The sequence below is a fragment of the Microtus pennsylvanicus genome, chromosome 9 (genome assembly GCF_037038515.1).
Source record: "Microtus pennsylvanicus isolate mMicPen1 chromosome 9, mMicPen1.hap1, whole genome shotgun sequence".
Lineage (NCBI taxonomy): Eukaryota > Metazoa > Chordata > Mammalia > Rodentia > Cricetidae > Microtus > Microtus pennsylvanicus.
Window position 1 is genome coordinate 109,963,148 of NC_134587.1, and position 26,011 is coordinate 109,989,158.

Sequence of the window (26,011 nt, forward strand, 5' to 3'; positions counted from 1 at the left end):
CAGTGGCAGCCGCATTTGTGATAGGAGATGGTGGCAAGGACCCTGAGTGGGATCTGCCACAGCACTGAGGAAAGCGCACTGTTGCCTCTCCCAGGGCCTGACATGTTATAAAAGCCCCACAAATCCAGGATGGGCACTTCACTAGAAAACCTGAGGTCACCAGTTCCAGGCTTGGCCTACAACTTGCAGAATGCCAACAGAGGGTGTCACTCTCCTCCCTCGGCTTGTGCTTATGGCAGGCCCTTCCTTGGTGACCACCTGGCTCCTCAATTCCCAGAGGCCCCATGTGGCACAGACAATTGGAGGCAGCTTCACAAAATTGCAGACGCTGATTTATTTCCCAAAGGTGCTAGCCTGGGCTGCTTCCACTAGCCTGGCCAGTGGTTGCACACAAGGGTCCCAGCTCAGTCTTCCAAGGTCAAGGCGGGGCTGCCTCACTGTGGAGATGGGAGCAGTGTTCCCTCCTGGAGCAATGGGGGGCAGCGCTCCTGTCCAGCGGCAGCCAGGGTAGGCAGTGGATACCAGCACCATCGTCTCAAGAAGGCACTTTCAGCTTCGGAGTCCCCAAAAAGAACTGTAGGACACGGTCAGCCAGGAGTGCCAGGCAGAAGTCCAGGGCCAGGACTTGGCCAATGACCAGCTTGAACTGTCAAGGAAGAGGCAGGTGAGCTGGGCCAGTGGCTGGGCTGAGCCAGTGGCCACTGCTCAGGGTCACTCACCTCCACAGGGATGTCCACGAGGCCAAACTGGCTGTTGAAGTCTGGTGAGGAGCCAAGGAGCAAGCCAATGATGGCCAGCAGTGACACCGCCAGGCTCCACACCAGGGGCTTGTTCTCAGGCAGGCTCTCCATGAACGGTGGGCCCTGTAATGAAAAACAGCTGCCTAGGGAGGGCTGAGGAGGGAGGGGCAGGCCACGTGGGAATGGGTAGATATGTGGGGCCTCACCTTGTAGTTGATGGCAAAGGTAGCCATCTGCATGGCCATGGCCATGATGTACACAGTGCTGTTGACCAGGCTTGGCTCAAACTCCTTGTATAGGTCTACAAACTGTTCCTGCCTGCAGGGGCACGTGGGTGTCAGTATCCCTCTTCTGCTCAGGCCCCTCTGTGGCTTCCTGCTGCCCTGACACAGAGCCAGAGCCTGGTCAGCTGTCCCTCCCTCCTCTCCTCCTGGAACCACTTACTTCTCAGGGCTGCGTGCCTGGGCCTCACGGTACAGATAGACGAGGCTCACAAAGTGGACAGAGAACTGCAGCATCACTGTGAGGATGGTGTATAGGTTGAAGATGTTGGGCAGGGGCCGCTCTCGGGACAGAGTCTTGAGAGGCTGTGGGGCAGGGCTGACAGTCAGAGCCAGCTTACTCACTCAACAGGTAGTGAGATGACCTCCTGCCTCCTCAGGCATCTTGTTTCATCCTGATCTTGGGGCTGCCTATGCCCAAAATCATCTGTACTCCATGGTAGCAATGGAGGTCTGTTAGGAAACAGATTTACTCTCTACCCCAAAATGGCAGGCAGAGCCTAGTGGCTATGGGTATGCCTAGTCCAGTCTGCTACCTTCCCACCCTATTAAGGAGGGAACTAAAATGTCTTCAGAAGACCCGGGGAACACAAGAGGATTTGCAAAGTGATTATGTGACCTATGCCTGGACTGAGGAAAGACAGTGGGGTCAGCATGACGGGAGTGTAGCCTAGGGGATAATCCCAGGCCTTCCTCTTTTACCTGCTGTTAGGTGAGTAGCTCTAAATATGGCCTGAAATGTCTGGAAGACTAAGCCATGACAGACCTTTTGTTTCAAGCTGCCCTGTGCAGCCTTTCTTCACCTTGACGGGAAGTTGACACATATACCCTCTGGCCACTGGGACCTCTATTTTGCCACATCAGTGACCAGCGTAGACTCCTGGTTGTGGCAGCGCCCTTTCCTCAGGAGGCCGCCGTGGCTATCCCTGAAGCCTGTGACACACTTTCCCCTCACAGCACTGTGAGTTCTCTGCTTGCTCCCATTTATCACTTCCTTTGCCCTGGGGACTGTGACCTGCCTGAACCCCAGGCTCACAGACAGCAATGTATCACTGTGATATCACTGGCAGCCAGCCAGGCCTGCCACTGTGTGCATGTTCTATACAGCCTAAGGGGCAGTCCTGCCTCTGGCTCTAGGTCTCTGCCTGTAACATGGGTTGAAAATTCCAAGAGCTCTTGAAATGCACAGTGGCCAGCCCTAGGTCCAGGGCCCACCTTGGAGCGGGAGATGAAGAGGAAGCAGCCGGCCAGCAGCAGCCCCTGCAGAGTAGCCTGGAAGTCGCTGAACTTGACACCCTCTAGGTAGAGGACACTTTGGCTATATGCCAGGATGAGAGCATTGAGGGCCAGGATCTTGAACATCTGCAGCGTCGTCACCAATGTGCAACGGCCCTGCTTGATGACGTGGCAGACTGTGGGGAAGGAGGGCATGAGTGGGCAGGGTGCTGGGTTGGGTGTGGCTCTGGGCACAATTGGGCAGGGCGCTGGGTGAGCAGGGCTCCAGCAGGGGCAGAACTAGGTGCTCAGGACTCACTGCATTGGATAGAGGACAGCTTGGAGGTGAAGGGTGCTGCAATGCTGGCATCCCCCAGCTTCACAATGGGGGTGCTCTCATCCTCCAGGTCCCGCAGCACCTGGCTCAGGCGGTCCTGTGGGGTGAGCAGCAGGGGTCAGCCCTGGCTAGCAAGGGTGATCGGCATTTCCAACCTGAATACTCACCCTGTTGGAGGTTGGTGGCTCCTCAGGGGACAGGAGTGCCGACCTCTGTTTGGTTGACTTGGAGGAGACTCTGGGGCCGCTGTTGCTCAGGACTGGGCTGTCCCTTGGCCGCCGTCGCCGTTCAACAACCCTTTCAGGGGCATTGGCCAGGAGTGCTACACCTGATAGGGTATCGGGAAGGAGTGATGGAAGGGCAGGGACCAGGGTCCAGTTGCAGAGCTACTTCTCATCCCACCAGTTCCAAGCTTCTCCATTTCACGTGACTGCTCTACGGTGCCCTAAGAGACTGGAGAATGGCTTAGCAGATAAAAGCACTTCCCACATGTGCCTGGCATTCATGTGAATGTGAAGAGAACCCACTCCACAAGGCTGTCTTCTGACTTTTATAGCTACGTGCTAGCAGGCATGTGCCCCCACCAGCATGAACACACACCACACAATACTAATCAACGTATTTTAAAACAGGGTATGAAAAAAGAAAGCAAGAGTGGGGATATAGCTCAGTGGTTGAATACCTGCTTACCCATGCTCAAGTGCCCAAGTTCAATTTAGAACTTTTTTTTTTCTCAACAGGGTTTCTCTGTGTAGTCCTGGCTGTCCTGTAACTAATTTTTAGAACAGGCTGGTCTTGAATTCAGAGATTCACCTACCTCTGCCTTCTGAATGCTAGGATTATATGTGTGAGCCACTACTGCCCAGCCAGAACCAATTTTTTTGTTTGTTTTTTTAAGACAGGGTTTCTCTGTAGCTTTGGACCCTGTCCTGGACCTAGCTCTTGTAGACCAGGTTGGCCTTGAACTCACAGAGATCTGCCTGTCTCTGTGCTGGGATTAAAGGCATGCGCCACCACTGCCCGGCCCAGAACCAAATATTTTAAAAAGCATTACTTCAGTTTGTAAAGAGGGAATGTGAATATTTGTTATTTGAAACAACAACAACAAAAAAAGTAGAAGCCACAAGAAATCAAATGGAGAACACACCAATTCAGATGTGTCAGAACCATGTTGGTGCAGGTCTAGTCCTCTGGAGGCTGAGATAGCAGGATCTTGAGTTCCGGGCCATGTAACACAGCAAGATCCAGGCTCAAATGAGCATACAAATCCTATCAGAACCTAAAATGAGCAACTGAAAACTTATCACTTGAGAGAAAAGTCTTTGAGGGTGAGAACTCAGATGATGCAGGCCAGATGAAAAAGAAGAAAGACCAAAGCTCAACCTTTGCAGTCCAGGGTTGACACACTTGTCTTGTCAATGGCCTGTGGCAATCATGCCTGGTTGTGGGATTCACACAATGCCCCCAACCTCTTGCTTCTATCCTCTGTTCCTTGTGCATGTGCCCTTCCCTGACCTTACAGCCCCATCAAGATTTCTTTTTAAAAGACAGGGTTCCATGTAACCAGGCTACCCTTGAACTTGAACCCCTGATTCGCTTGAGTACTGCCTGGATGAGCACCACTGCCCAGGGAAGTTATTAATTAAAATTACTTCTTTTTTCAGTGTTTGGGATAAAGTCCAGGATTTTGTACATATAAAGACCTCCACCACAGAGCCACACCCAGCTCCTATCTTAAGAGTCAAATACCCCTGACTGTCTATGAGCAACAGGGCCAGGTGAGATGTTCCTACTCTAGCGATGGAGACACAGCTCCCAGCTATTGGAGCTCACCCACATCAGCATGCTTCAGTGCGCCCACGTCATTGGTGCCATCTCCACACATGAGAGTCACATAGCCCAGCTCTTTCAGGCTGGTGATGACAAATTCCTGCATGGTAGACATGAAATAATGGGGCTGCAGCCATCCCCAAAGTCCCCAGTGCCCAACTCCAGGGTCCAGCACATACCTTCTGCTTGGGAGCCACACGGGCAAACACCTGCACATGAGGGATGAGGTGGCGCAGCTGCTTGGGGTCCACAGCCTGCAGGTGAGCCAAGCCATCGCCCGTGAGGCATAGTGCGTGCTCCATGGCCAGTGCCTTGGGGGAACCCAGGGTCAGAGGCAACACGATGCTGCTATCAATGGAGCGCCACTCACACGGCCGGCCTGTGGGTCACATCTATGGTAAGGGTTGGTACTCCAGGGCCAAGACCACAGCCTCACCCAGAACCTAATCCTGGTCTGGGCATTTCACAAAGAACACACAGAGGACCCTCAGGAGGACTGAGGAATCTAAGCATGATGGGGCTAGATGCAAACACAGGAGGTCTGGTCTCAGAAGTCAAGCCACCTTCTCCCTCAGGAAGTTACATGACACTGATCCCTCATCTAACAATTTCTCCACTGCCAATCTGAACTCTAACCCTTTTGTACCTAGGATCCCTCCCATGCTAAGCCCCACGGGACCCACTTTTTCTTCTGCAGCTCAGATCCAGGAGTAGGCTGGGGGAGGGTGGCTCATCAGTACACCCAGCTCTGACTTCCCACCCTAGACTGTGTGAGAGGGAGGTTTAGTAAACCTGCTTGACCTGCCGGTAAAGTAACAGCTATGATCATCACTTTAGGATCACTTGCCCACAACCCTCAGGTCCAAGAACATAGCATACAGGGCTGGAATGGAGGGAGAGCTGGGGCCAACAGATGAGAGTGATGACTAAGCTCTTTGAGAAGCAGTGGGAAGGTTCTAGAAGCCTTCCTAGCTGGGTATATCCACCACCTTCTACTCTGCTATCCTGCACTGAGCTACCCACTGCCCCTCATATAGGCCCTGCACTAAGTGACAAGAAGTGGGTTTAGTTGCTTATTCAGGAAGGGCTCTAAAGCCTGGTCTCAGAAGATACGTACGAACAAACTGGCCTGAAAGCTACCATGTAGCCCAGGCTCTCCTGGAACTAACAGCAATCTTCCTGCCTCAACTGCAGGGCTGACAGGAGCGCACCCTCCACACATAACTAAGTGAACTTACTTTTGAGGCCCAGCCTCCTTGCTAACAAGCAAGATGCCAAGAGCCAGTTTAGCAGTTTACCTCCTCCCTTCAATGTGCACAGAAGCTGCTCACAGTGCTGGGCAGGGCAGACAGATGTGCTAGGAACACGCCATGACTTTTACCCAGGATCTACCACCCTCAATGTTGGCCAACAGGTGCCTTCATCAGGTATTGGGGACCTGCCAGCCCAAGGTGGGCAAGGATGAGGAATGAGTGCCTCTGTCTGGTAGTGTATGAGGCCTGTTGTAAACAAACAAGGCAGGCTCAGGAACCAATGAATGCCCTTATACCGCACACCTATACGCCGCAGTACCTATCTCTCTTGGCCTTCATATCCAAAGGCCTTAATGTCTGAGGCCTCCTCATAGTGGAGTGGACATCAATTGGAATCAGCAGTAAATAGTGGTAAGGCGCTGGTCCTAGACTAGGGCCCCAGCTACCCAGCCTCACCTTTCTCTGAGGGAGGATGCAGGATGAGCGTGTGGGCCTTATCAATGAAGTGCAGCTCCTGAGCCACGTGGCAGGCAGTGAGTGGGTTGTCCCCTGTGATCATGACCACCTAGGGGATAGCGAATAGGGGACAGGGCTTAGCAGGGAAGACTTGCTGGGCAGAATTCTTACCTCGGCTTTACAGCTCCTCCTAAAAGTATGAGAGACTCCCCCCCCCCCCCCAAAAAAAAAGTATGAGAGAAAAGGCCACAACCTTTCTGGGACAGCACAGCCTACAACCCAGGATGTGCTACCCAAATGGCAGGGGTGTAGCAGTTCATTGGACACCACAGTCCTAGTGCTGAGCTGGCACTAGGGCTGCTCACACACTAAGCACATGCTGAGTCACACTTCAGCCCCAATGCACTGCTTCTTTGTAAAGCAGTTCACTGTTTACTATGATTATAGGAATGGGTGTGTGCCATCTCCCACAGCTGTAGTTACAGTTCTTGTGTGCTGTCAGGATTCAAATTCTGGTACTCATGAGTGAGCACCACGTTCTCCTAACTGCTGAGCCAACTCTCAAATCCTACTTTTTGCTTTTTGGGACAAGGTCTCACTATGAAGGCCTGGCTGGCCTTGGACTCATACTCACATTGACCCGCTGACCTCTGCCTCTTACTGCTAGGGTGATGGGCATGTCACCACATTTCGTTTATTGCCTTTACTTAAAACACAAATTAAGAATTAGCTCTTGTCTGTCCGTGCTCAGGGCCTGGTACCTGCTTGTACAGAGAACATTTTAGTAATGGAAAAGGCAAGTAGATATGCCATGACCTATGATGATTCACTGGGGACCAGTTGTGTTTTCTGCCTCTCTCTGAGACTGTACACGAGGACAGGCATGGCCTCCAGATCTCTTCCCTCCAGCTTCTGTCTCCTTCTTAGTCACACACAGACTGATGAGGTGAGGAGGGTTACAGAGCATCCTCTACCAGCCATATCTACACCCCAGCTTAAAACCTGTGGTCTCCTCACTGTTGAGAACTAGAGCTGTCAGTTCTCTGCTGCCAGTCCCAGGCCCCCACCCCTGCTCCAACTTCTCACTTTGCTCATACCCGGTGGGATGCGTTCTGGATCTCTCGGATCACAGCCTTTGAGTCAGCCTTGAGTGGACAGGAGACCACAATGAAGCCCACGAACTTGAGGCTGCACTCCAGTGCCTCCCGCTTGACCTCCCGGGCCTGTGAACAGACGCAGGATATGTTCACCATCTATCCTTCCCACTAGCCTCTTCAAATCTCCCAGAGTGAGGAACCCAGTCAGGAAAGCAGGTAACGACAAGTGCCTCAGCAACTAGAGCTACTGTGTGTGTGTGATGGTGCCAGGAGAGGAGAGGCCCAGTCCCCTAAGAAGAGAAATGTCTAAGTCAGGAGGGGAGAGGCGAGGAAGGTGCCAAGTGGGGTTCAGCTAATGATGATGGGGTCTAGATCCAACTGTGTCTATACTCATGATTGTGGACTGTGAGACATCATAGAGCACTCTGTGGCTCAGTTCAGAAGTGGGACTGCACAAGGCGACCACCATCATGAAAGCCAAAAAGCAGCAGGGAAGGCGGGTGATAAAAATCCCAGAATACACAGTAAAATAGGAGTGAAGGCATGGGGCAGAGGGTCAGGGTAGACAGGACCAGGGGGCCAGGCTTGGGAGAAAGAGGGCTCTCCAGACCCAGAAGCAAGCCAAACATAATGCAGGAGGACAGAGGCTTGAATCCTGGCTTGAGTGGGTCTCCATAGTCGGGGCTGTGGGCTGACATTATGTTCTAGAGGGCTGGAGGCAGTAAGCAGTCTAGATCAGGACCAAGAAGTAGGTCAAAGGGCTGTTAGAGGTGGCAAAGAGGGGCAGAGATAAATGGAGGGAAGGAAAGGGAAGGGTACAGACCCGCTAAGGCCTTCTGACCACCAGGTGGTTGGGACAAGAATGGTGGAATCTGAGATGCCTTCTGGCCTTCCCCAAGAAGGTGCCTAGCACATCCCAGAGCAGAGAAGGCAACATGAAATTGCACCCACTCCCATTGATGTGGCAGGGTAGTAGGGGCTGTGAGTGTGGCCGACCCTCACCTGCTGGTGCGTGAGATGCCCTAGCTCCTTGTACCCCAGAGCCAGGACACGGGCTCCTTCCCGAGAGATCTCAGTGTGGATGTGGTGGTAGTCAGCTGGGCACTGGGAAAACTGCACAGAACGCAGGGGACATGTCACTGCCTGTTCCCTGCCTATCCCTTCCCCCAAGGTTGGGGCCGGCTCACCATGGAATGCAGGGTTTCAGGGGCCCCCTTCACAGCCGCGATGTAGCAGAGGTCAGTGGAGCCGAGCTTCTCGTAGGAGGCGAGCACGGACATTCGCTTTAGGGCACTGGCAAAATGAAAGCGCTGGTGAATTTTCAGCCCCTGAGCTTTAATACTTCGGGGGAAAACTTTCTCATCTGGAAACAAATAAGTACGGGTCCTGAGGGGCTTTGCTCCGGAGAGGTAGCCAAGCCCCCCACACTCTGCTCCAACTTTCCCACCCCAGCATTCCCAGAACCCTGCTGGTCACAGCAGGCACATCAGCCATGGAAGACAGGACACTGACCCATAAAGATACCAATGCGAGGCCAGCCTGGCACTAGCCTGGAAGAATGTCACCATCATGGGCTAGCCTGCCCAGGACAAAGAGGCCACCCATGCTAGGCCTTGGATGCTAGCCCCTCACCTTTGGTCAGCGTCCAGTCCACAGCTGTCAGCATGGCCTTCTCCAGGGGGTCACCCACTAGGGTGCCATCATCCAGCTGCATGAGCGAGTGGCAGGAGGCCAGGGCACGGTGTGTTTCTATGGGAATGCTGGACACTGGGGTCACCTCTTTCCCATCTCTGCAATGGAATAGTTGGTCACATGTGGAGAGAGGAGGGTGGGTGAGTTGCACCTCCGCCAGGGAAATCTCTAGTGAGTGTCCCCAGGGACTACTCTGAGTTGTCAGTACTCAGTGTGATGGTCACTAAAGATACCCTGGTGAGGAAGTGGTCCATCTGAGACTACCAGCCTCAAGGATGATTCCTGAGGTCCCAACAAATGAGGCACCAGGTCTGTGCTGGCTCTTCTTAGCCCGAATCAAATTCCCTACCTCTGACACCACTAATACTGATATCCAAATAGGACCTCTGTAATAGAACCTCAGAACCAGGACTTCAGTGGAGGCTCAGGTCAAGTTTAGTTCTGTTTGCTGGAGGTGGGGTGGGTTGGAGTGGGGTGGGGTGGGGTGGGATAGGGTGGGGGAGTCCCTTTATGCTCACCTCAGCCCTGCCACACCACGCACCACCAGGCTGTCACTGGTCAAGGTACCTGTCTTGTCAAAGCAGCACACTTCGACCTTGCCAGCAAAGGGGATCCGGAAAGGCTCAGTGCAGTACATGTCTAGGGGTGGGGGATGGGACCTGGAGTCAGGGGGTCCCTCCAGGCTCCTGCCTGTTCTGTAACACACCCCACCAAACACTCAGTACTCACAGAGCTTGGCCAGAGCAATGAGGGAGGTGTTGACAGCCAGGGACAGCTCAATGGGCAGTTCAGGGGGTACAACTGAGGTGAGGATCAGGGTACACTCAAGAAAGAGTTTGTAGCGGTTCCGGCTGGGGTCCTTGGTTCCTGTGGAAACAGGGCCTGGTAGCCTGGGGCAGGGATGGGGGTGTGGAGCAGGGGCTGTCATTGTCCTTACCTTCAATCCACACATACGCAGCTGCAGCAATGGCAAACACCAGGAGGAAGAGGATGAAGATGAAGGTCTCCAGATTGTTCGCAGTCACCCTCTTTACCCCAAAGAGAATTGTACGCAGCAGCTTGCCCTGCAGGGATGGGGATGGGGGCGGTGGAACAGTCTTTCCTGGGAGGTTTACGGGGGACAGTGGCCTCCCCTCCCTGAGAGCACTGAGGCTGGCTTCCCTTTGTAGGAAACAGCGATGCTCACGTCAGACCATGAAGCAGGCAGACTAGAGCCCCAGTTAGATTTCCAACGAGAGTTAAAGATGCCAGCCACAGGGCCATGGGGTGTGTGAGTCTGCGTGTGTGTGGAGTGCAAAGGAAGAAGTTAGGCTTTCATCACCCCTCCAGGCAGAATTGTGAAGGATTTACCACAGCATCTCAACACCCTTCTCCTAGGATGGTCACAGACAGACTACCTTGTATAATAATATTTTATTTATATCTTAATAAATAAGACTTGCCTGAAGATCAGAAGGTAAAACTAAGTCATTAAAGGACACACCTTTAATCCCAGGATTTGAGAGACAGCTGCAGACGGACCCCTGTGAGTTCAAGGCCACCCTGGGCTATGTGAGACCAATGCAGAAACAGATCTAGGTGGTGGTGGCTCATGCCTTTAATCCCAGCACTAGGAGCCACACCCCTCTAGTCCCAGCACTAAAGGGGAATACAAGACTAGAGGAGACAGAGGTCTGGGCTCAGTCTACAGTCGCCCAGCCTTGGCGGACGTAAGACTTCTCTACTGGCTTGGCTGCTTTGCTTTTCTGATCTTCAGCTTGAACCCCAACATCTGTCTCTGGGTGTTTATTATTCGTGATACATCTTTGGGCAGGGAGAGCAAGCCAGCACTAGGATGGTAAGGTCTGCATTAGCCTTAAAGAGTGAATGTTCTGGAAGGATCCATCATACACTTTGGGCCCTCCTAGATGTGATCAAAGACCATACCTGGGAAGTATTGAATCCAGTCCTCAGGACATAGGCCACACATCCATTGTCAACCGCTGAGGAGACAAGCAGAGGCATGTGTCATTAACATCCTTCATGCTACAATAGGTGCAGGATCTCCAGGACACCCTCGAGGCACCTACACTTCAGGCCAGAGGTTGCCTTCTGTGGGGGGATGTGCTGTACCACCTTGGTGCCCCCAAAGATGACATGTAGCCGGGAATCGGCCTGCAGGTCTAGGACATGGTCTGGGCTTAGGTCTTCAATCGGCTCCTGAGAAAGGAAACATCAGAACTGGATGACAGCCTTCTGGTCTGAGGCATTAGTAGGCTACATCTCTGTATGCATCCGGCCCCAGGGACCTGCCTGTCTCCCATGAGGACACTCCTACCTAGATCAGCAAATCCTTTCCATCCGGGCTCCTTGGCTGGTACTTTCTCACTACAGGACTTGTGGAGTTAGTGCCCTGTGATCTGCATTAGACCAACTCACAGATACAGAGAATCTTCCTGGATTCTCTATGCCCATCCTGACTGGATATTCTGGTTCTCTCCACCTGGCTCACCCAAATCTATGGAAATGAAGCCAGCCCACCTGCCTCTCCTGCCCTGGTTAGGGAACTATGAATCCCACCCATCACCTTCATTTGTGGCACCGATTCCCCTGTGAGCATTGCCTCGTCCACGATGCAGCGGCCCCGCAGCAGCAGCACATCACATGGTACCAGGTTCTCCTGGGGGGATCGGCCTGCAACGGGCGGGCAGGAGGGTCAGCCACAGTCTAAGACTATGGTTTCTGTCTGGAGGGAGAAAAATCCTGCCTCACCAATGGACACGATGTCCCCAGGAACAATTTCATCACTGGCGACAGGCCTCCACTTTCGGCTGCGGTAGACCTGGAAGTATGAGTAGGGGAAGTGTGTCAACAGACTATGAATGGTGCTCGCCCAGTGCTGAGCAGGGCTACCATCCACCCGTCCCTCCCACCTGTTCCATCAGTCACACCTGTATCATGTGGGGCTTGTTGCCCATCTTGCGGATCTCTGCCATGTTCCTCATCTGCTGCTGCACTAGGGAAGCCTCAAAAGCCACCAGCATGGACAGAGTGAAGACACTGTAGTACCAGTACTCATCCAGGCACCAAAGCCCCACACAGAACACCTGGGAGGCAGCAGCCTGTCAGCCTTACCCACCTATCCTGTACCCAGAAATCCTGGCAAACACCAATAATCCTTGAGGGCAGGGAGAGACTCTGGGGTTTGCAAGGGCAGCCAGGCTCACTCTGGCTGAAACAGCCCCAAAGAAGGAACTGGTGCAAGGGACAGAGTTGTTGTTACCTGAAACACGAAGAAAGGGGCTGTGGCTCTCTCCTTGAAAAGCTCAGAGAAGTCAGGTACCACCATCTCGGCCCTGCAAGAGACCATACTTGTCAAATTCCTGGATGAGGCTGAAGCAGGGGAGACCCTGGCCCTGCCACCTCTAACTGGGAACCTCTGCAGATTTCCAAAGGTATAGACTACCCAAGGCAGAGGCTGTGCTCACACACTCCTTGCTTGCTCACCAGCCAGGCGCAGACCGGCTGACAATGTGCAGTCCTTACCCACTGAGCCCCTTGCTCTGCTGAACCCTGTGACAGGTTCTTCCCAATACTATCCACCCCAGAGCAAGGTAAGAATATCTGGTCAGTGACACAGGCAGCAGGGCAGGGTGCCTGGGAGAAGGGGAACCCTGGTGACAGAGCCTGATCTCCACTGAAACTGGATGTTCTTTTTCTGAGATGGGTTCTCATGTATCCTAGGCTGCCTTCAAGCTCCTTACAGGGCCAAGGAGGCAGTCTGAACTGACATCCCTGCCCCCATATTCTGAGTGCTAGAATGACAAGAGTGTGCCACCGCCATTAGTTTATGTGCTGGCAGGGATGGAACTCTGGAGTCTCTACCCCTGGAACTGGGATTCTCCACCCCCCTGTTTCTTCTTTTTTTTGGAAACAGGTTCCCACTATGGCCTGGAACTCATAGAAATTCAATGGTTTCTGCCTCCTAAGTATTGGGATTAAAGATGTATACCACAATGCATGGTCCTTTAAAAAACTTTTATGTTTCTCTTTTGTATAAAGAGGGAGGGGTGGCATGCACGTGATACAGTGTGTGTATGGCAGTCAGAGGATAACTTACAGAAGTTAATTCTCTCCTTACACCGTGTGGGTCCTGGGGTCAGACTCAGGTTGTCAGGCTTGGTATCATCTTACTGGCCTTGAGATTTTGTAATATTTTCCTGAATAAGCCCTAGGGTTCAAACTGCTTGTCCCTGTGGTGTCTCCTATAGCAACATGTGGTCACCCAATCTGACTTGGGTTTCCTTTGCTCAGCTCTCAAACTGCAAGGGTACTCAGACTTTCCCAGACATGGTGGGATTTGAGAAGTACAAACTGCAGAACAATCCCACAGATTAAAAACAAAAACACCCAGAGTGACAGCATAAAAATATGTCCCAGGCCATTAACATGGACAACATTAGGGTCGCACAGACCACCAAATGATTCTTCTAACTTGGTACTGGATATGGTAATATTGGTAATATTTACATTTCCTAAAAAGCAACTGAGCTGTGAAAGAACCTCATGGACAGCTAAGGGTGTGGGAGCTAGAGTAAACAGCTAGGGTGGACAGCTAGAGTGGACACCTAGGGGAGAGATAGCTAGGGTGGAGAGGTAGGATGGACAGCTAGGAGAGAGACAGCTAGAGTGGATAGCTAGGGTGGACAGCTGGAGTGGACACCTAGGGTGGACAGCTAGAGTAAACAGCTAGAGTGGATAGCTAGGGTGGACAGCTGGAGTGGACAGCTAGGGTGGACAGCTAGAGTAAACAGCTAGGGTGGACAGCTAGGGTGGACAGCTGGAGTGGATAGCTAGGGTGGACAGCTGGAGTGGACACCTAGGGTGGACAGCTAGAGTGGACAGCTAGAGTGGACAGCTAGGGTGGACAGCTGGAGTGGACACCTAGGGTGGACAGCTAGAGTAAACAGCTAGGGTGGACAGCTGGAGTGGACACCTAGGGTGGACAGCTAGAGTAAACAGCTAGGGTGGACAGCTGGAGTGGACACCTAGAGTGGACAGCTAGAGTAAACAGCTAGGGTGGACAGCTGGAGTGGACACTTAGGGTGGACAGCTAGAGTAAACAGCTAGGGTCGACAGCTGGAGTGGACACCTAGGGTGGACAGCTAGGGGAGTGACAGCTCGATGGACAGCTCCTGTCTAGCACATGCTAGGCACCAGGTTCCATGAACAGCACCACAGGAGGAAAATCCTAAGATCTCTACAGGTCTCCTGTTAAGCACTTTGTCAGGGTGGACACCATGGGGGCTGTGATGCCAAATGATGGTGTTTGGTACCCAGCTTTGCACTGTCCTCCCCTAGATGCTCATCAGCACCTTAATTTTAGTAAAAGATTAAAGAAGAACGTCTGCAGGGAGTATCTATCATCCTACACAGTATCAAGGAGGTTTTCTTTTTGCAGGGTTGGAGGTGGAATCCAGTCTAGCTCATTAGGCAAGCACTCAACCACTGAGCTGTACTCCAACCCCACCGAACGTGTGTCATCACCATTTCTAATGTGTGGAGATGCATATGAGCATAAAGTTGAACAGAAATTGCAAGGAAGAATCTAATTTCATGCTGGGCAGTGGTACATACACCTTGAATTCCAGTACACGGGAGGCAGAGGCAGGTGGATCTCTGGGAGGCCTAGGCCAGCCTGGTCTACAGACTGAGTTTCAGGATAGCCAGGGCTACAAGGAGAAAGCCTGACAAGGGAAAAATAAATTCTAATTCCATGTTTGTCAGGGAGGGCAGGCCAAGGACACAACTTATTTGATAAAGCGCTTGCCTTATAAGCATGAGGACCTAAGTTCAAGTTCCAGACTCTGTGTAAAAAACCAAGTGTAGCAGCACTAGGGAGGCAGAGACAGGAGAACTGCTGATGTTGCTATTTAGTGAGCTCCAATTCAGAGAGACAAGGTGGACGGTTCCTGGGATAACTGAAGCTGGCCTCCAGCCTCACATATTTGCATGCACATGCACACCCACCCACTACCACACACACCAAGAGGGGGATAACAAGAGTCACAAAACAGACACTCAGAAATGGTCAGAATGGTCACTCAAGACAGGACAACCCTCTAACCAAGGTCTTACAACCACAAAGCAGAGGCTCCTGGTCCTCTAAGGCCCTATTGGCAGACAAGTTTGGAGGAAACTAGAGCAGAGCGGGTCACCTAGCAGTTTTGATTTAAAAGCAGAGCCTCTGCCTTACTGCCAGGGCTCATGAAGCAGGAGCAGAGCAGGGCAGCAGGGCACAGGGATTCATGGGGAAGTTGCAGACTCACTTGTTGCTCCCAAACTTCTTCTCTGCAGCTCGGATCTCCGAGTCTTCCTGGAAGCCTCTGTTGCTCTGATAGTAGGAGAAGGTGTTCCCCACTGGGAAGGCCACTGGGAGAAACTGCTTTTTCTCCAGGCCATCATAGGAATATTTGATCTTCTGGAATTCAAATGACAGCACCTCCAGCCCATCTTCATCCTGGAGGTGGGGTGTGGACATCAGTGCTTAGGAACACTACACAAATGCCTATTCCAGTTACCCTGCAGGGCATCCCTACCTACCTTGTCACGGTGCAGAGCCACCAACTCAGTGGAGCCATTGTTGGGGGTTGGCACCACCTTCACAAAGGTTGCTCTGCTGGGGTCATACTCCTGTCAAAAGCCAAAGATTGTTATTGATCCCTTCTTAACCCAAAGTGCATGCCCTCACAGGGCAGGAGTGTGGGACAGCGGCTCCACAGAATGTTATGACTATGTACCTAGTCTCTAGTGCTGGCTTGGCCATACCCTACTTGATCACTGGTCCTATATTAGAAAGCTGAGGTCACAAGCATACTCATCACCTAGGACTCTGAGCATGAACTCAGAGCCATATGGAACACTTAGTTTGCTCTCCACTCACGTGACTCAAGACTTGCCACAGCACACTTGCCACCACACTGGGTCTCTCTGGCTGGCTTACTGCTCCCTAGTATGCTGCACAGTCAGGCTTGCCTGTCCCTGAGCTAAGAACCTTGGTATCCAAGCATATCCCTCCTACAGCCTGTGGGCACTTGCAGCCAAAGACAGCTATGAATGTGATATAAAACCATAAGTATACCTAAAACAGCACGAGATTTTTTTTGGTAACTTAACTGTGAGTTTCCCTAGAGGGAATTATGTGCGGGATGCCGAGAAGTTGGGCATGCCTCCTTCTTCCACACCACTTTCCTTGCAGGAAGCACACACAATGAGACAGCTAGTTCCCTTTGCTTAAATGTCACCTACTCTGGAGCCCTCCCCAAGTGGCCCCATCTAAAGTTCCCTGGGATTCTACTTAGTGTTATCTGTCTTCGGCAGTAACAAATGAGTCCACCTTCTTCTCCAATGTTTTTCTCCCTTCTACTTTCCCGACACAAGAAACACTCCGCCATTTAATCCCAGCACTCGGGAGGCAGAGGCAGGTGGATCTCTGTGAGTTCGAGACCAGCCTGGTCTACAAGAGCTAGTGCCAGGACAGGCTCCAAAACCACAGAGAAACCCTGTCTCGAAAAACCAAAAAAAAAAAAAAAAGAGAGAGAGAAAGAAAGAAACACTCCGCCATAAGCTGTACTGCTACACCTAGAAATGACTGGGGGGCACACTGTGGTGACCCTGAAGAAATGTTACTCCCAAGGGCCTGAATGGCCCTGGAACCATAAAGAAAACAGAAACAAAGACACAATGATGAGCTAAAATGACACCAAAGAAGAACAAGGTGCTATGTAGGGAGCTGGCACCGAGGCAAATAGGCACTTACAGGTTATCTCAGCCTCCCTCAGTCACCTTACAGAGTGAAACTGAAACCTAAGGAGAAGCAAACCCTTATCTCCCTCCTCACCCCAAGGCTGCTTAGCTGCTCCCACTCACTTCTCCATCCTAGGAGAGGAAGTTCTCCTCTACAAATGCTTAGCTACCGAAAGGTAATTAGATTACTAGGGATTGAGGGTTCCATACCTACCGCCCCCACACACAACTCAACTACTAACCCTCAGTGCCAAACCCTCTGCAGGACAAATGTAAATAAGGAGACAACGGGATGCACTCTCTTGGGACTGAGAGTCAGAAAGGGTATGTACAGGATATTCTGGTTTTCCCTGCAGTCCTTGACACTTCCTCCTTTCCTGAGGATCAACTCAGAGCTGGTATTAGAAAAAAAGAAGCTGGCTTGAGCAGATATCCTTGCCCCAGGCTTCAAATTTAGTGGGATCTGTAGTGTGGTCACTGGTGTTACCTGCCAACCCAGAGCACCTTGGGGTCGCTGCAGTGCTGCATTTAGAGTTCTGAGCTTGGGGCACTGCACAGCCTCTGACTAGCCTGTAACTTATTAACCGTCCTTACGCTATAGACAGACACCATTGAGAGACTAAGCTGTTCATTTAAAAGTCGCTCCTGCTCCTCTTAGGCACCAGGATGAACTACATGCTCCTTTGGGTCTAGCAAGGAACAGAGGCTGAATACAAACAGATTAGGGGAATCACCCTACAGGTCTAGCCTCATACTTCAGAAAAACAAAGTAGGAGCCAGAAATGGTGGCACAGGCTTTTAATGCCAGCATGCTGGAAACAGAGGTAGGCAGATATCTTTGAGTACCAGACGAGCCAGGGCAGCATAGTGAGGACCCTGTCCTATACAAACAGAGGAAGAAAAGAAAAACCAAGGTAGGAGACTATGGAGAAGGAAAGTAGTACCGTTCCAAGAACAACATGCCATATGGTAGCTAAGATAAAAATTCACAAACAGTAACATATGGGTTCTACGCTAAGTCTGTTAGATGTGTTTCTTGTGAATCACAATGACCACACAACAGTCGCATGGCGAGTCACGGCGGGGTCATAGGGTGCCTCTGGAGACTCTGGAGACCCTAAGACGCGGGGCAGAGGGCGCCTCTGGAGACTCGGGCCTTGCAATTGGAAAGCTGTAGCCGTGACTGGGGATACGCAAGCCCGCTGCAGCCCGGAACCCCTGCTAGGCCCCACTGTGCCTGGTCCTGGTCGGGGTCGTGCGCGCGCACTTACCGGGGTGCAGGTGAGCGCGCAGTGTGCGTGCACAGACCAATGCCCTGACAGGACAGTGAGTGCGTGCGCGAGGCAGATGGTGGCGAGCGCTAGCAGAGCGGCCTCGGGGATCTGGGTCCAGCTGCTGCCCCAGTCCCAGCAACCGCTGACGGCGGCGCCCAGCCAGGCTGGGTACAGCAGCCCGGCGAACGGCAGCACGGTGAGGCGCCGCAGAAGAGCCAGCCGCCGGTATGGCCACACGGCGGCCACCAGCTCGTCGCCACTCGCTATGAGCGCTGGCCCTGCGGCCAGCACCTGCCGCCCTCGCGGCCCAGGATACGTAGGACCGTTGCCCCGGGCCCAGCCAGGCCGGGCCCCGCAAGGAACCGCGTTACCCACCGCCGCCATCTTTCCCAGCGCTGCGCTGGCTTCCGGCAGAAGCACCGGCTCACTTCCGGTAGATTACTTCCGGTGAGACCTGAGAGCCACCATGAATGGCTTTAGGAATAGGAAGCGCCCATGGAAAGCGCTAGACGGGTCAGGAAGTGTCTGCTCAGGACGCTGCCATGACAGACTGTGGATGGAAGGAGAGTAAGGGCGTTGCCATGACAAAGACGGAACCAAAGATCCAAATCAGCTTGACAAGGGCTGCCACGGCAGACGAAGACCGGAAAGGACTAGGCAGGCAGGGAAGGCTTGACGGCACCGAGAGAACCTGAAACGGAAGAGCCGGACTCTTCTCACCAACTGTTCGGGCCTGTGTCGATCACGTGACGCGGAGAAAATCCAATCCAAAGATAAGAGCTTTAGGAGGTGGGGCCTTTTGAGGGCGGGGCTTTTGAAAGGCAGAGGTTTGAGCGGCTTCTCTATGCAAGCCATACTGTAATAATTGCACAAAATGCCATGTTAACATAAATGGAAATTTTGATATTTGTATGAAATGCATTTTACTGTTACTCAACTATTCTGTACAAATGCTATTATTTGAACACAACCATAATAAGATTTTTGAAGATTAAGAAAAAAATTCAAGGGGCTGAGAGATGGCTCAGAGGTTAAGAGCACTGCCTGCTCTTCCAAAGGTCCTGAGTTCAATTCCCAGCAACCACATGGTGGCTCACAACCATCTGTAATGAGATCTGGTGCCCTCTTCTGGCCTGCAGGCATACACGCAGACAGAATATTGTATACTTAATAAATAAATAAATATTTAAAAAAAAAGAAAAAATTCAAGTATGTATTTGTCCGTGTGCACGTGAACCACCTGTGCACAGCTCTCACAGGAGCCCTGACAGGGCGTCTAAACTCTGGGATTGGCATTACAGTTAGTTGTGACTTGCCACACTTGGGTATTGGAAATTGAACTCTGGTCTTCTGAAAGAGCAACAAGCATTCTTTTTGTTTGTTTGTTTGTTTGTTTGTTTCTTTCCTTGTTTTTTGAGACAGGGTTTTTCTGTAGCTTTGCAATCTGTTCTGGAATGCTCTCTGTAGACCGGGCTAGCTTTGAACTCACAGAGATCCACCTGTTTCTATCCCCTGAACGCACCACCTGGCAACAGCAAGCATTCTTAACCACTGAGCCCTTCCCTAGCATCCATAATGGGATTTTCAAATATTGTTAATTATGTAATAATTAGTATGTGTGAGAAAATATTTGAAAATATATTGTATCTTATTTGTGTGTCACACATGTGGAAGTCCAAGAATAGCTCACTGAAATTGGTTCTCCTTCCACCGACTAGATGGGTCATCAAGACTGATGGTAAGTGCCTTTGCACCCTGAACCATGTCACTGTGTTATAGCATTTTATTTGAACTTTCAGTCATTGTTTGTGTTTTGTTTTTGAAACAAGGTCTCATGGAGCCCAAACTTGCCTCAAACTTACTTTGTAGTGGAAACTAGCCTTGAAATCTTGGTCCTCTTGCCTCGACTTTCCTATGCTGAGATTACAGCTGTGGGCCACTATATAAAGAGTTCTGTGACCTTTTTCAGTTCTTTCTTGCATAATTAAATTTTGTATGTTATATTTTTGTATATATATTTTTTGCTATTGACTATTTTTTTTCCATTCAAAAATTTCCACATCCTCCCCTCCTCCCATTCCCCTCCCGCTTCCCCACTCACCCTCCTTCCTCCCCCTACAGTCTTAAGAGAGGGCAGGGTACCCTGTCCTGTGGGAAGTCCAAGGCCCTCCCCCTCCATCCAGGCCTAGGAAGGTATGCATCCAAATAGAATAGGATCCCAAAATGCCAGGACATGCAGTAGAAAGAAGTCCCAGTTCCTTTATCAATGGCTTCTCAGTCAGCCCCCATTGTCAGCCACATTCAGAGAGTCCGGTTTGATCACATGCTTGTTCAGTCCCAGTCCAGTTGGATTTGGTGAGCTCCCATTAGATCAGGCACACTGTCTCAGTGGGAAGACCAACCTCTCGTGCAACTTCCTTGCTCATCTTCTCCCTCCTTCTGCTCTTCAACTGGACCTTGGGAGCTCAGTCCAGTGCTCTGATGTGGGTCTCTGTCTCTATCTCCATCCATCTCCGGACGAAGGTTCTATGGTGATTCTCAAGATACTCATTAGTGTGGCTATGGGAGAAGGCCAGTTCAGGCACCCTCTCCTCTGCTGCCCAAGGCCTTAGCTGGGGACATCCCCTTGGACACCTGGGATTCCCCTCTAGAGCCAAGTCTCTTGCCAACCCTAAAATGGCTCCCTTAATTAAGATATCCTCTTCCCTGCTCCTATATCCGCCCTTCCTCCATCTCCACCCTCACACTCCCCAAGCTCTCCTTAGTCTTTCCCTTCTCCCTTCTCTCTCCCCCTCTCCCCTTTCCCCCAACCCATCCCTCTTGTGGGGTATTCTTACGGAATACAAATATAAGACTTTATAGCTGGGTGGTGGTGGGCACACACATTTAACCCCAACATTTGGGAGGCACAAACAGGCAGATCTCTAAGAGTTCAAGCTTAGCCTAGTCTACAGAACAAGTTCCAGGACAGCCAGAGCTACGCAGAGAAACCCTGTCTCGAAACAAAGCAAGGAAACCACCAATCAGCCAAACAAACCCCAACAAAAATGAGAAATAAATGCAATAAGACTTTGTAATCAGATCATAATATTTAATAAACTAATAAAATTCATATATTTGAGCAGAGCATGGTGGCAAAGGCCTTTAGTTCCATCACCCAGGAGACAGAAGTAGGATATCTGTGAGTCTAAAAACAGCTTTGTCTACATAGTGAGTTCCAAATTAGCCAGGATTACATTATGAGACCCTGTCTTAAAAGGAAAAAAAGGACATATTTGTTTCTGCCTGCTTTACAACAGATTATCCTTATCTTTTTCAATATTGCTTTGCTTTGTAGAGCAGGCTTGTCAGCCCTTGTACGATCAAAGCTGAAGTAGAAAAATGACAAATTCCAAGTCATTCTGGGACTTTTTCTACTTCAAAAAGTAATAAAATGTTGGCTAGCTCAGTGTTAGAGTGATTGCCTAGCTTTCTTGAAACCCTGGATCTGATCCCCAGTGCTGTAAAAAAAAGTGGAAACCCTGACCGGGTAGCCTGCTGCTGCATAGCTCTTCCCTCTCAGCTGAAATAACAGAACTGAACAGCTGGAGGAAAGCTTGTTCTCTCCTCTTCCCTACCCAACCTCCTCAGTCCTTGGGTTTAGCAGCAAATGCCCTTGCTTGCTGAGCCACCTCAATGACTGACTTTAAAGAGAGGCCCAATAAGAGTCAGGAAATAACAATTCAAAGGCTGAGAAAGTTCCTGAAAGTTAGCTAGTGCGCAAGGCTCATTCCTCCCCAAGGTTGTATAAGCTGTCAAGTTGCTTGCAGGTCATTCAGAGAGCTCCAGGTTTGCAGCTTGGATTCCTCACCCATTTCGGAGTAGGCTTTCAATGTTGCACCTACCTATCTTGCCCTTTTAAGCAATCACTACGCCATCCTTCTGTGAATAACTCTGATAAACTCATTGATTCACCAAGTTGAACCTCAGTGTTTACATTCATCTGTCATCTGTCCCTTCTCTTGGTTAGTTGATGTTTGTTCAAACCTCTGTGCCACAGAACATGGGTGCATGCACAAACCGGGACTGACAGAACCCAAGGTGAGGAGGAATGAGTGCATAGTATCTGTAGTGGGCCCTGAGATATGCACATGAGACTGATTTGTATGATGGGAAAGCATCTGCAGGGGGACTCCCAGTATGGCTACCTCTCCCTTCTGGTGGAAAATCATATGCCTCCCTGCTGGAGTGGGAGTTGCATGCTCTCTGCAGTAGATGATAAGACAACCAATCATGTCTGAGCTGTCTGAGAATGAGACATCTGTTGGGGGAATTTCAGGGTAACCATATTCCTCTACTTGGTATGGGGTGTCCTGTCTCCTTGATTAACCAGATCTATGTCATGTGTATGGGAATGTCTCAAAAACAGTCTATTATAACTCTGAAAACTGAGTTTGTCCTATAATTTCCACACATATGAGGACACACGCATTTGTGAACACATGTTTTGAACCTACACATGAACATGCAAAAAACAAACAGAAAAACAAAATATTAAAATAGGGTGTATTAGTTACTTTTCTATTGCTGACAGAGACAACTTACAACATAATTTAATTGAGTCAATGATTTCAGAGTTAGAGGCCATGATGATGGCATAAAGGCATGATATCAGGAATAGCTAAGAACTTATATCCACAAGTAGGAGGCAGAGAGAGAATACAGGATATCTTGTAAGTTTTTTGAAAGCTCAAAGCACCTCCCCCCAACTAGTGACACACATCCTCCAACAAGGTCATCTCTCCTAATTCATCCCAAATAGTTCCATCAACTGAGGATCAAATATTTAAACATGGGGCTGGAGAGATGGTTCAGAGGTTAAGAGCACTGAGTGCTTTTCCATAGGTCCTCCGTTCAATTTCCAGCAACCACATGATGTCTCACAACCATCTGTAATGAGATCTGGTGCCCTCTTCTGGTGTGCAGGTGTGCATGCAGGCAGAACACTGTATACATAATAAATGAATAAATCTTAAAAAAATATTAAAACATTTGAGCCTGTGGGGGCCATTCTTATTCAATCAGCCACCCAGGTGCTGGAGAGATAGCTCAGTGGTTAAGAGCATGTACTCCTCTTGCAGAGAAGTATGGTTCAGTTTCTAGGATGGGGTGGACAGCTCACAACCACCTACAACTATAACTCAAATGAATCGGACACCCTTTCAGACCTCCATGAGCACCTGCATAGATGTGGTGCATTTAACATAAAAGTAAATAAGTATTTGAAAATTAAAAAAAAGCATTGAAGCTGGGTGGTAGTGGGATTAACCCAGCATTTGAGAGGCAGAGGCATGTGGGTCTCTGTGAGTTCCAGGTCAGCCTGGTTTACAGAGCAAGTTCCAGGACAGCCAGGGCTACACAAAGAAACCCTGTCTTGAAAAACTAATAAATAAATAAAAATAAAGAGTTGAATCCACACCAATAACCCGTATTGGAAACATGATGGAATAACTTAAGATGGCCTGTCCATATCTCAAGGAATTTTAAAGTGCATGTCTTTTGGAGGTTCTAGGCCGGATATGTTGCTTCTTGAATTTTTTTTTTTTTGAGACAGGATCTTGCTGTGCAGTCTTGGTTGGCCTAGAACTCAGTATGAAGACCAGGCTGGCATTGAACTCAGAAGAGATTCACTTGTTTCTGCCTTTTGATGTTGGAATAAAAGGTGTCCATCACTACACCTGGGTGCTACTTAAGAAGTTTTTTAGGACCCATTTTAAACTGTGTTGCATGTGCATCTGTCTGTGGATATTTGCACAAGACTGCAGGTGGCCATAGAGGTCAGAAGAGGGTGGCGGCCCAAAATCATGCTGGAAACCAAGCTCAGTCCTCTGCAAGAGCAGAACAGGCTCGCAAAGGCTGAGGCGTCTTCTTCCTAAAAGAGGTTCAGTACACACTTTGACTCCTTAGTTTCAGAAGTCTCTGAGAGCTACATAGAGTTCCATTTCTTCCATTTCCGCATAATTGGCCAAGATAACAAATGACCCTGGAAAATGAACTTACCCAGAAAAGACAAGAAGTATACAAAGAAGCAAACACGTTTATATATCAACCCTGTAATTGCAATTCTGGACATGGAAGGTATCTGCTCCCCTGAAGAACAGGTGGAGCTACCAAACAACTGCTTTTTCCTTGAGGAAATAGAAAGAAAAATCACACTGCTTCCCATGCATGAAAATCTGGGTTAAGATTCCAGTACACATAAGAGAATACTAAATGTGGGACCAGAGAGATGGCTTAGCAGATGAAGGTGTCGGCTGCAGAGCCTAATGACCTGAGTTGGATCCCTGGGACCAACATGATGTAAGGAACTAATTTTTAAAAATTGTTCTCCAACTACAGTAGCATGCATGTAATCCCTCCCCCACAAAACAAATAAGAATGTAATGAACATAAAAAATGAAAATCCAGGTGCAAATGAACAAGCACCTGTGACCTCAGTGCTGCAAGAGGAAGAAACAGTAGAATCACCAATGCTTGCTTGATGGCAGCCTGGCTCCAAATTCAGTGAGAGACCCAGCCTCAAAGGAATGAGGTGAAATGATAGATATGTTTGTAATATATTTACCACTTAAATGCAAGTTTTTAATTATGTATCTTGTCACTCTGCAGCAAGTTTCTCCCTTTTTTGAGTTTAGACGGGAATTATTATAAGATTATGAGTGGAAACTTAAGAGAAATAAAGAAGACAGAGCTACTGTACATCCCAGAAGTAGGGGAACTTTCTTTCTAATTTTAACCTAAAATTTTGTTTTATGAGCTGGAGAGATGGCTTGGTGTGGAAGGACACTTAAAAGAAATCCCACACTAGTTCAGAATTGAGAAATAGACATTTAATTAGGGGTAGACTCACAAATCAGAAACCTCTGCTGGAATGGAGATCAGAAACCGAATACCACAGCAGGAAAAGAGGCCAGATGCACGCTTTACATCAGCATAAATAGTATAAGAGACCACGCCCCTAGTGGACGAGTAACCAACCACTGGCTGTAAGACTTCCTAAAGCACCTCCTCCTTTTGTTTAAATAAGAGAGTTCTAAGCCTAATACAAAATTATTTACAATGATAACAAATATATTCAGTAATTATCCTATCCTAACTAGCTTATGTCTTGAATAACAAAAAACTTGGCCAAGTCATGAGAGGAAAGTAACAACTATCTAGTCTTCAACCCCATTGAAGATCCGAGAAGGGAAATAATATTACTTGAGTAAGCAGGAAGGGCAATCAAGCAACTTCCAAAATGTAGAACAAATGACAGAGACAACTGGCTTCCTGGGCAATCACCCAAAGTCTCATTTGCAACATTGAAGCAACCAACTTTGGCTAAGGCCTAGAATAACCAACAGACCATTTTCAGAGGCAGGACATTTTTCAAAACCGTCTTACCCTGCCTTGGCAAGATTTGACAGTTCTGCTTATCCATTTCCGGATACCATGTACCTTGTCAGTTGTTGGGGCATGGGCATTTCTTTGCCCAAAGGCCAGTTTTGCCAAGAAGAAGACAAGCTCCAAGTGGGTTTTCTTTAGTGCTCAACATTCTCTCAGAATGCTGCCAGGAGCAATTGTGTCTCACTTCAACAAATCCCTATGTTATTTAAATGCCATATTCTACAGCTCTTTGAAGTGGGTGAGGATTACCTATCCATGCAGAATATAATCTCTCTGTATCTAAAGAACCTGATTAGTCTAACTATAAGTATGACAAACATAGACTACTATTGATCTATAATTCTTAATACCTATATAACTTAAAGACTAAGACTTCATATTATTATTATTATTATCATTATCATTATTGGTTTTTTGAGACAGGGTTTCTCTGTAGCTTTGGTGCCTGTCCTGGAACTAGCTCTTGTAGACCAGGATAGCCTCGAACTCCCAGAGTTCCACCTGCCTCTGCCTCCCGAGTGCTGGGATTAAAGGCTTGCGCCACCACCGCCCGGCTCAAGACTTCATATTAGAATATTATACAATAAATAACTGTGCAACAAGTGAGGACAATGACCTCAAAA

At 49.6% G+C, this 26,011-nt stretch overlaps 1 protein-coding gene across 3 annotated transcripts; it reads right to left on the reverse strand.

Moving 5' to 3' along the window:
* Positions 1–310: 310 nt before the first annotated feature.
* Positions 311–18,477, reverse strand: Atp13a1 (ATPase 13A1). 3 transcript variants are annotated; one of them, XM_075987302.1, is made up of 26 exons: positions 17,958–18,477; positions 15,484–15,573; positions 15,210–15,400; positions 12,164–12,236; positions 11,832–11,987; positions 11,653–11,722; positions 11,468–11,574; positions 10,971–11,100; positions 10,828–10,883; positions 9,839–9,965; positions 9,631–9,768; positions 9,420–9,540; positions 8,842–8,999; positions 8,397–8,572; positions 8,212–8,322; positions 7,210–7,335; positions 6,113–6,221; positions 4,583–4,782; positions 4,407–4,503; positions 2,741–2,901; positions 2,556–2,670; positions 2,237–2,433; positions 1,185–1,327; positions 947–1,058; positions 720–863; positions 311–646 (listed from the first exon to the last, which is right to left on the reverse strand). In XM_075987302.1, the coding sequence occupies exons 1-26, from the start codon at positions 18,342–18,344 to the stop codon at positions 536–538; spliced, it is 3,606 nt and encodes a 1,201-aa protein (XP_075843417.1). In that variant the 5' UTR covers positions 18,345–18,477; the 3' UTR covers positions 311–535. The 3 variants fall into 3 exon arrangements, with proteins under 3 accessions (XP_075843417.1, XP_075843418.1, XP_075843419.1); XM_075987303.1 differs by lacking the exon at positions 15,484–15,573; XM_075987304.1 differs by lacking the exon at positions 8,212–8,322.
* Positions 18,478–26,011: the final 7,534 nt, after the last annotated feature.

Excerpts from the sequence above, each read along its gene's own strand:
- Atp13a1 (XM_075987302.1), bottom strand. The coding sequence starts at position 18,344 with ATGGCGGCGGTGGGTAACGCGGTTCCTTGCGGGGCCCGGCCTGGCTGG. Across the intron at positions 11,575-11,652 it reads TGGGGACATCGTGTCCATTG|GCCGATCCCCCCAGGAGAAC; the intron begins GTGAGGCAGGAT and ends CGCCCGTTGCAG. Across the intron at positions 9,541-9,630 it reads CATTGCTCTGGCCAAGCTCT|ACATGTACTGCACTGAGCCT; the intron begins GTGAGTACTGAG and ends CCCCACCCCTAG.